This window comes from Clupea harengus, chromosome 9 (assembly GCF_900700415.2).
Source record: "Clupea harengus chromosome 9, Ch_v2.0.2, whole genome shotgun sequence".
NCBI classification, from domain to species: Eukaryota; Metazoa; Chordata; class Actinopteri; order Clupeiformes; family Clupeidae; genus Clupea; species Clupea harengus.
Genome location: NC_045160.1, coordinates 28,104,692 through 28,114,875, shown reverse-complemented (window position 1 = coordinate 28,114,875; position 10,184 = coordinate 28,104,692). Strand labels below are relative to the sequence as shown.

Sequence of the window (10,184 nt, the reverse complement as noted above, 5' to 3'; positions counted from 1 at the left end):
CATTGCTGAGGCTCAGGTCTATGAAACTGTTCTTCTGTCTTTTTAAAGGACTTTGAGGCCCGTTTCTCCAGTGTGCACAGAAACATTCTCAGAAAGGGAGGCAGGGAGACACTAGCCCAGATAGTCTACAGCCAAGTGCCTGATCTGAAGGACCTGCCAACAACAGGCGTGTTTAACCTCCCCCTGATGTGGAAGTTCGAGCAGAGGATGACCATTCAGCTACTCAGCCGCCTGATTGAGCAGAGAGATGAGAGGAAAAACCTGTCTGTGCTCACAGAGCTCCTGAAAAATGTATGTTTTAGTTGCAGGAAACTTTCATTAGTTTGTTGTAATAAGCAAATAAATTGCAGTTATACCACCTTTTAACTGCTAAATGTCATTTCATTGAAAGACTAAAATATCTTTTGATCACAAAAATCTCCAGTGTTGAATCCCAATGGTTTGTCATGATGTATTTTAACAGTCTGTCCACATACGGCACATCAAACATCTGCCTCAAGTGCTGAACCTGCAGCACAAAATGATGCATCACTTTCGAAATGTGGATCTGCAGTGCTACGAGGATGTGCCAATTGGGGCCTTCATTAAAGAGAATATTAGAGGTGAGAGACATGCCATTATATTGAATCAAGAGTAATTGAAGGTGCAGAATCTGTTGTCAGAAATGCTTCTACCTCAAACAAGCACCAAGGCAGAGACCCACATGCAGAGTTTGAACCCACCCCCCTCTATACTCATGATGGATTAGGACACGTCACTACCAGAGACAACAACAGATACACCTCCAGATGCACCTCGAAAAGATTCCCCATGCATCAGGTTAATTCACGACCCCAAGTAGTCTGTGAGCGCCTCAGCCACAACCACTGGCTCACTTTTTTAGCAGCCTCAGACAGCTCCTTTAATATGGGGCGCCGTTTGTAAAATGTTGCACGTTCGAAAATCCTGCTCAGTTTTGCTACATTTAGCATTTTCATATGGAAAAAAAAGCACGACAATATTCAAATGTCACTTTTTCAAGCATTTAGAGAGAAATTCATGTAAATTCATGCAATAACTTTTCCAAGGATCATTTTTGGCAGTAACACAAAGTTGTTAAATAATATGAATCTTTCATCTAAATGTTAATGTTAAATGTTAAATGTAAATGTTAAATATAAATGTAAATGTTAAATGTAAATGTAAATGTTAAATATAAACGTAAATGTTCGATGTTATATATAAACGTTAAATATAAGTGTTAAATGTAAATGTTAAATGTAAATACAAATATCAAATGTTAAATGTAAATGTTAAATGTAAATGTAAATGTAAATGTTAAATGTAAATGTAAATGTTCAGTCTACATGTCAGACTTGACGACAGAACATTACAATATTTACGGTAATTCATAGCTTTCAGTCACACTACGAAGGGATACCTTGCGGGCAAAAGCGAAGATGTCGACCAACAGTGAACATCTTCGAGCAGTGCAGCCTACTCAATTACGATCGCCATCAAACCCAGATCATACCACAATAGCCAGACAGAGATATCTAGAAAAAAATTACATTTTGGGAACCTGTGATCCCTTTACTGCACCCGCTGATATTTTTATTTCTATAACGTCATCGAAGTCCCTGCCTGAGCTCCAGTTTGGAGATATTTACATCTATCTAATAGAAAATCCGTCCCCCTACACACCTCAAAAACTGAAAGCCTACCAAAAGCACAGATAGTAATTTAATTTTCAGAAGGGGATGGGTTCATAACGATGTCGTCTGGAAGGTGAAAACTAATAAACATCTTCATTATCAGAGCAAAGATGATTGCCAGTCAATAGCTAGCTACCAGCTAGCGAGCTACATGCTGTTAGCTAGCAGCCTTTAGCCTACCCAACACTGTTCTTTATCATTTGACACAATTTCCTGGTTAACACAAGTACAACCACCTGGTCTGGCGAATGACAACTGAAATTATCTTCCCAAGTATTTTCTACTGGCATTGTAGTTTTACCAGTTGGATGACCAAATACAGCAACCTAGCCTACTTGCTTAGGTACTTGTCGCAATCTCAGAGCAGAAACCGGGTAATCCAATTTTAATCGTGTTGATGCTTTGTTTCTTGACTTATTCCCGTTTTAGGTAGTTATTCTGATAAATGAGGCGACCAAAACAGGGTTAGTGCTTTTTTTGCAAGCTCCAAAAATAGGGCTTCTTTACTGCGCGTCTGAGAAAAGTTGACCCAGAAGACGTCTACAATCAGCTGGAAACAGCCGGGCTTGTCTCCTCGCCGATTTGAACAGCCAACCGAGCAACAATTGTCTGGCATTTTACTACCTATGTCAGACAATTTTAAAGTGGAGATATTCAATAATCTTGAATGAAAGATAGTCAGTTCCTGTATAAATTCCAGTGGTAGACAGCTGTGGAGTGTATTTCTTGCAAGCTGGTAATTCTGACGTGACGTGAAACTATGAAAGCCAATTACCGTAAATATTGTAAGGTGCAGTCTTCAAATCTGACATGTAGACTGAACATTTAACATTTACATTTAACATTTACATTTACATTTACATTTAACATTTACATTTAACATTTACATTTAGCATTTACATTTAACATTTACATTTAACACTTATATTTAACATTTATATATAACATTGAACATTTACGTTTATATTTAACATTTACATTTACATTTAACATTCAACATTTACATTTATATTTAACATTTACATTTAGATGAAACATTTATATTATTCAACAACTTTGTGTTACTGCCAAACATTATCCTTACATGAATATCTCTCTAAATGCTTGAAAAAGTGACATTTGAATATTGTCATGCTTTTTTTTCCATATGATAATGCTAAATGTACCAAAACTGAGCAGGATTTTCGAACGTGCAACATTTTACAAACGGCGCCCCATACTTTAAAGCTCCCTTGAGTGACAAGTCCTCGAAAACTAAAATCCATAAAAGTGCGTCTTCCTTACATGAAACGCCCACCTTTTTAAACAGACACACCCAAATGAGACATTGGTCTGCCCTCGAAGGCACTTCAGTCTTTGTGCATGTTATGAAATTACCAAGAGAATATGCTGCATAATATCTTTCCATGATGCCCTTTTTTTTGTGGAAAAACCAGCGGTGTGTCTCAGGCGTTTAGACAGAAATCTTATTTGAATAGCCAATCAAATTACATTAATTTGCTAACATATGATTTTATAAGCTTACTCTTCCTGTTATAGTTTACCTTGATCAACAACTTTTTTTAATCATTGAAAAAAAGAAATGTATATTCCATTTTTAACCTGACATTTTTTTTTGCATAGAAATGGTTTTGATGTGGTTGAGGGTAGAATTTCATACATGTTGGTCTTCATCAATATCTTGCAGATGAAGGAGACCATGTTTTCAACGAAAATGTTGAAACTCTGAAAACCATCTGGGCCCATTTGACTGCAATCCAATGTAAGCTATCGCCATGTCTCATCTAAAAAGTCGGGTGTCTGAGAACAAAAATGACTGGTGGACACACAGTCTTGAGTAATTATTTCCACAAAAATTCACAAAATCGTGACTGTGTAAACATAGTGGGTTTAGCGAGAGCTGAAATGATCATGTTGGGGAGTGAACTATATAGCACAACCAAAAGAGCCAATAGGATCATTCACCATTGCTTTTATAGGGCTCATTATTGTTGTTGTTTACGCATTAGTTAATACGACTGATGGGAATCTGTGGTATATGTGAACTAAGTCTCTTCTTGCCCCTCAGCCACTTTTGTTCACTAGAGGCCATAAGCCACAGTATTGAATACCTTAAAATAGGAGTCAATCCAGCACAACTATGGTATAGTATTGCTTTTTTATTTCAGACGTCAAGATTCCTATAGAGTTGAAGGACAAGACAGAGGAAGACTTGATGATACTGGACCTCTTGCCTAGGAAAGGTTCAGTCATGTACACCTTGACAGATTACCTTGTCAGAATGCAGAATGACTGTATAAACTGCGCCAACCCCGGAGAGAACAGGTAAGAGTTTGAAGGCTTATTCTCTACTTTACTTGTCTTCACTAAATCTGTGTCTGAGTCAGTTGTCAGTGTGCTGACCGGACTGGTACTTCATCAACAGAAAAGCTTCCTTCTGTTTTGAACACTTTTGAGTTATGTGCTGAATGTCCTTTGCTGTTTGATTTTATACAAGACGCGTCAGTACCAGTGAAATCAAGCCTTCCCATGTCATTGACTGCACCCCTGAGCAAGACTTCTTGACCATTGCGATGTCCAACATTGACCATGTGGTGTGTGAGGATGGGACAGAAAGCACCAACTACAACTTTAAGAGCCTGGAGAGGCAGATAGTCGACCGGTTCTTCACAGAGAAACCAATCATCAATGTCAATGTGAGTCTGCCTGAGCAGTTCACAGCGTATCATCAGCAAGTTACCACAATTATTTCAGTTTTTTGGACCTAGAACTATCCTGTCTTATTTTTCAGACAATTCCATTGTTTGAGGACAAAACCAGAACAACCCTTCGGGCTTTCTTCAGCATGAAGGAGCAGCTGGTATGGACAACTGCTCCCTCAGAACACTTTCCCTTTGGGAAACATTACTAAAGATCTTTTTCATCTTTCAAATGTCTTCATTTCAGAATTTCTAATTTCCCTGACAAATTACCCTTGTCCTCAGGAGCCTTTGAACACCAATGACCAGAACTGCATCTTGAATGACTTCAGGTTCCTGAATGAGATCTCAGCTGCCCTCTCTACACTAAGAATTGCCATTGGGTTTATGCAGCTGTCATTTCCTCCTGCAGAGGAGTACCTTGTGCACTACCTGAGTAAAGAGCTGAAGCTCGAGGATAGAACACATACCCTGAGCTTACCGGTATACCTATTCTCCTATTTTTTTCCTGTTAGCCTAGCCACCAAAATATCTTCCCATTAACATGTAATTTCAGAGAAATCAATGTTTTAGTTTGTACATTTGTTTCCTCCAAAACACTGTTAATAGGACACATTGCCCAGCTAGCTTGTTTGGGTTTTGTCATGATCCTGAGTGCCATAGACCTGACTGGGAACTCAAAAGAATTTCTTAAATCAAATCTCCATCTGTGCAACATTGCATTTTTGACTCCATTGTAGTAGTCATATTACATTGACATCACTCCTTCTCGAATTTGAATGTGTGACATGTTCTCTTAAGGTTTGTATCTGACTAGAGAGTTTTTGCATGGGGTTTACAGGTGCTGAGAACCAGCAGGGTGAAGCACATCCAGTCTCTCTGGGAGGTGCTTTCTCTGAGGCAGTCCTCCCTGCTCATTGAGATGAACCAGGTACTCCCAGACACAGACCCCTCAGCTGTCCTTTTCTATACTGGTCTAAGAATCTGGTCATGCCAGGGCAGCTGGCTATTCCAATATTGTGCAGGATGCTTGAAGAAACACTTACTGGCTTTCCATGTAAAACACACGCAAAATAATAGTTTGTGTGTTGAGTACATGTTCGTGCTGACACGCAAAAAGATAAAACTGTAAAATGTCAAATGGATCAATTGATCGATAAACGAGCCATTATGAACTCAGTCAGGTTTAGTGTTTTTGTCTTTTTTCAGAATCCGTTCTTCATGATCGAGAAAGGTTTTCATGAGTCGTTTTCTGAGGAGCAGAAGAAGGAAATCACCCCCAAACTGGCCAACCTCACCAAACTGGACCTCTTCGTTACAGAGCTGCACTACGTCATCATGAACATTCATTTGAATGGCGTCAAGCACGACTGGAGGTGTGTGTTATTTGATCTGTTTATTCTTCAGCACACGTGCATTATTCACTGCAGTTTCACTACAATGCACTTTCCCTTTTCAATTTCAGTGTCCAAGAGACGTGTGATGGCTTTGCGGAAAGGGGTGAGATTGACGAGAGAGTATTGGAGAGTGTGGAGACTCTGAAGTTGGAGATGGAGCTGGAGATGAAGAACAGCATTGCTCTTTGGAAAATGGCTGTTCAGATGAAGAGGAGCTTGTCAGGATGATACCAGACAGACAAGCCTCATTACAAAACTACTTTGCTTTTTCATTTTCATTTAACCTTTTAAATCACGAGCATATATTACAGTTATCCATTAATAATGACGCTATAACAGATAGACTCTTTAGTTCAGTTTAACTTCTTTGTTTCTGACTTTGGTAATTAAAAATCTATACTATCTATACAATCTGTAGATTTGAAAGACAACCCTGTTAGTAAGACATGTTTATTTGAGTGTTTGTTAGTGAACAATTGTGTGGGTTTTCAAATGCTTTTCTTTCCCATGTCAATGCTACTTTACATCATGCAGTATGTGTGATCTTCCATGATAATGATATAAATTTGATGTAAAAACCAGATGTGTGTTCAAGATTAAGCAACCTGGATGGATAGATGGATGCACTGAAGTAGATATGGTCTTACATATTGTGCTCAGTGTTCTGTGAAGTTTGTTTTCTATTCCGGGTTCCACCTTTTGTTCTTTTCCTCACATTTGCATGAAATATAATCACTGGAAGCCCAGGTATCCGACACCAAAGAGAAGAACCTTTGCGTGGATAGAATACTTTTCATTAATCAAGATAGTGGCTTTGATTTGATTGGGTGAATCAGTATTGAATCTGTTATACTGCCATGACTAATAAACTGATTAAAGTATTTGTATCCTTCATTCATTCTCCACAAACGTTTCCATTAACCTACACAACCATAAAGCATCTAGCCTAGTTGGCCATGTACCACTGGAATAATCAAGTCTTATAGTAAACAGCAGATTCATAAAGCATATACCCTAGTTGGTCATGTACCACTGAAATAATCAAGTCTTATAGTAAACAGCAGATTCATAAATACATGTTTATGTGGTATGTAGGAGTGTGCATACAAACCATCTTCGATATTCAAAAATCCAATCAGTTATTGACGGGGCGTGAATGTAAGGCTACAGTATAAAATACGGTAAAAAAATGTATCAGCAAACCCCTTTATTGTGAGTGTACTGCAGTACCATCTCACTCCACACATAAATACCACACTATTGAGTGTGCATACTGCAGTACCATCTCACTCCACACATAAATACCACACTATTGAGTGTGCATACTACAGTACCATCTCACTCTGCAAATAAATACCAAAATATTGAGTGTGCATACTACAGTACCATCTCTCTCCTCAAATAAATACACCACTATTGAGAGTGCAGTCCATCTCCATAAATGAACAATGTGAGCCTTTGATGAAGTTCCTCTGGTAACTTTTTATTTTCCAATAACTTCCCAGAAGTCAACATGTACATAATAACCCAATAAGGATGATATTTGAATAGTTATGCTGTGAATGGTTATCTGGATATTTGAATAGTTATGCTGTGAATGGTTATCTGTATATTTGGTAATCCTTGCACACCCCTAGTGGTAAGATGAGTTCGATGCAGGACAGACAGAATGATGGACTTGAGAGAGTGGCTCCGTGGCCAGATCACCGGTGTTGCTCTCTAGCTGAGAGAAAGGACTAAGGGTAACAAAGCATGGCGTCTTATGAGAGCACCACAAACACTCTCAGCTCAGATGTCTAACAGCACAGTTAGGGAGATCACCTGACCCCACGCAGAATGGTCCCTTGAATCAGATACACACTCTCAGGTGTACTACTGAGGCATGGTCCCTCTCAGATAGCAGGTACACAGTTAGGACGACAGTTCCGAAGTGGGCCAGCAGATGGCAGCACAGGCTGCAGAGACAGAACAGCGTTACATTTAACACCTGACAATAATTTAATGTTGATAAATAAAAAAGAAAAGTCTTTTAGACACTGTTTGTCAGTGAAGACTCATAACCACTCTATATATACTAAGTGTATATATATATATATATCAAGTATAATTATACCAGCTTTCTGATTTTTAGTTCAAGCACATTTTAGGTTATTGTAAGATGTCAGTTATATTGCACCCTATGGATGAAATGTCACATAATTTGGAGTACATTTAATAATGAAATGTTGATGAATAAAAAAAGAGAAGGCCATCCTGTGGTCCATAGGCTTATCATATGCAATTCTGTAAGCAGTGATAGAATAGAATAGAATAGAATAGAATATATTTATTTGTCATTGCTCAAGTACAACGAAATTAAGGTAGCAGCTCTCAGACACAAAAACAACAAAAATATAGATTGAACATATTACATAAACATAAATACATATTTACATTATAAAAACACAAGACATATAACACAACAGAGAGACAAATACAGGTCAGTTTTGTGCATTGTTAAGTGCTATGATGGCTCTGGGATAGAAGCTGTTTCTCAGCCTGTCTGTTTTTGCTATGATGGTCCTAAAGCGTCTCCCTGAGGGCAACAGTTCAAATAGGTGGTAACCAGGGTGTGTTGAGTCTCTGAGGATGCTGTGGGCTTTTCTGAGGCAGCGTATATATCCCACTTTTTCTTCTTCTCCTTCTTAATACTCTGCTTGTGATTGGATTAGCCTGTGAGTGGTCCTTCCACTCTTTTGTTCCGCGGTTCTGAGGTTCCGAGGTTCCGAGGTTCCGAGGTTCTGTTTGAGTCTTTAAAGCATTCCTCAGATGACAAATAACAGTGTTACCTATGGAGGACCCTACGCTGTCACACTGTAGATTAACTCTCACACACACATACGCATGGACGCACACACACACACACACACACACACACACACACACACACACACACACACACACACACACACACACACAGACATACCTGTACATACACACAAATGGAAGCTCACACTCACCAGTGTACACACAGATACCGCACTGGTGTTCCTTCCTCATCATGGGTCTTCCGTCGCTCCCATTGTTCTGTATGTTTCCATTAAATGTTTCCATTATGCTCAGTTAAAAGCAGCGCTGTTTTCATGTTGACGCTGGTAATCTGCAGCTTCCTGAGTGGGAGGCCTGGCCTTTCACACATTTCGCCGTCGCGACGCAGCAGCCCCGGGCTCTGGGAGTGGAATCCATTAAGGCTCTAATTGTTTCATTGTTGCCAGCGGTGCAAAGTCAATATTGCCCAGTGCGTGTGTCAGTCTGATTGAGTGACAGAATGAGACAGATGTGAGAAGAATATGAGGGCTTTGTGGCACGCCATTCCATCATCGCCAGGCAACCAGGCCAGCTGTCACTCAGCCCTCCAGAGTTTAAAAAGGGGAGAGGAAGGGGAACCGTCACCAGAACTCCCAGCGGCGCTGCACAACCCGAGACCCAGAACTCTGAACTCTGAAAGAAGCAGGACAACGTTGCTCTATCCAGACCCGACCCAGCCCGGTTCGTCATGAGGCCCAGTGGAATGCATTGCTCCTTGGCCCTGCTGGCCCTCTCCGTGGTTCTGTGCAGCCACGCCACCGCCTCACATCCAGATCAGAACCGGGACCTCCGACACAGCAGGCTCCTCCAGAGAGCACGCGCCGCCGCGGCCATGGCAACCCAGGTGAGTGAGAAAAGTGGATCAGGTGATGCATAAGATGGATGCGTTCAGGTAGGCCACCCTGGTCCTGGAGACCCTCCATGTGTTCTAGTTCTCAGCAGATGCTAATGATAAGCTTTAGACTCCAGGAGGAATCTGGCCCTCGTGAGGTCTGGATCCCCCTGACTTCGACCTGATCACAATCTGATATATTGCAAAGTTACCCACTCTAGAAGGACCAGGGTTTACCATTGCAGAAGGATCAGGGTTTAGTGTTGTAGTGGGATCCAGGGTTAAGTGTTGTAGTAGGATCCAGGGTTCACTATCGTGTGAGGACCCAGGGGAGTGTGTGTGTGTGTGTGTGTGTGTGTGTGTGTGTGTGTGTGTGTGTGTGTGTGTGTGTGTGTGTGTGTGTGTGTGTGTGAGTGTGGTCCCAGGGGAGTGTGTGTGTGTGTGTGTGTGTGTGTGTGTGTGAGTACCCAGGGGAGTTGCTAAAAACTGTAATAAAGAGCAATCTGTCACAGCAGAGCAGAAATTGGTGTTCAGTTTAAACTTTCGGCCAGAACTTCCCCGAATCCTGGCGTTCTCTGCGTTACATTATCTCAGAAATTGGTTGAATTTCTCTCTGATTGGTGGCTGAATGGGTTTGGGCTCATTGCCAATTTCACATCTGATTTGGGAACAGGACGAGTCAGTGTCGTCAGCCGAGCAGCACACACACACACAC

The 10,184-nt window shown here is 40.6% G+C and overlaps 2 protein-coding genes across 2 annotated transcripts in view; both read left to right on the top strand.

Annotated features, from left to right (window-relative positions):
- On the top strand, positions 1-6,362 carry LOC105898026. Its single transcript, XM_031574033.2, has 9 exons — positions 1-291; positions 464-602; positions 3,382-3,456; positions 3,863-4,019; positions 4,192-4,390; positions 4,486-4,554; positions 4,679-4,876; positions 5,235-5,324; positions 5,603-6,362. Exons 1-9 carry the CDS (start codon positions 187-189, stop codon positions 5,933-5,935), a joined length of 1,365 nt encoding a protein of 454 aa, XP_031429893.1. The 5' UTR covers positions 1-186; the 3' UTR covers positions 5,936-6,362.
- A 2,963-nt stretch (positions 6,363-9,325) lies between these two features.
- The window catches only part of LOC105898025 (somatostatin-2-like), a 2,420-nt gene continuing 1,561 nt past the window's right edge, over positions 9,326-10,184 (top strand). The window contains exon 1 of the mRNA XM_031574047.1: positions 9,326-9,481. Coding sequence (XP_031429907.1) covers positions 9,326-9,481 — 156 coding nt within the window. The remainder of the gene's footprint in view (positions 9,482-10,184) is intronic.

Coding starts and splice junctions, on each gene's coding strand:
- LOC105898026 (XM_031574033.2), top strand. CDS start 187: ATGTGGAAGTTCGAGCAGAGGATGACCATTCAGCTACTCAGCCGCCTG. Junction 603..3,381: donor CATTAAAGAGAATATTAGAG/GTGAGAGACATG, acceptor AATATCTTGCAG/ATGAAGGAGACCATGTTTTC. Junction 5,325..5,602: donor TGCTCATTGAGATGAACCAG/GTACTCCCAGAC, acceptor GTCTTTTTTCAG/AATCCGTTCTTCATGATCGA.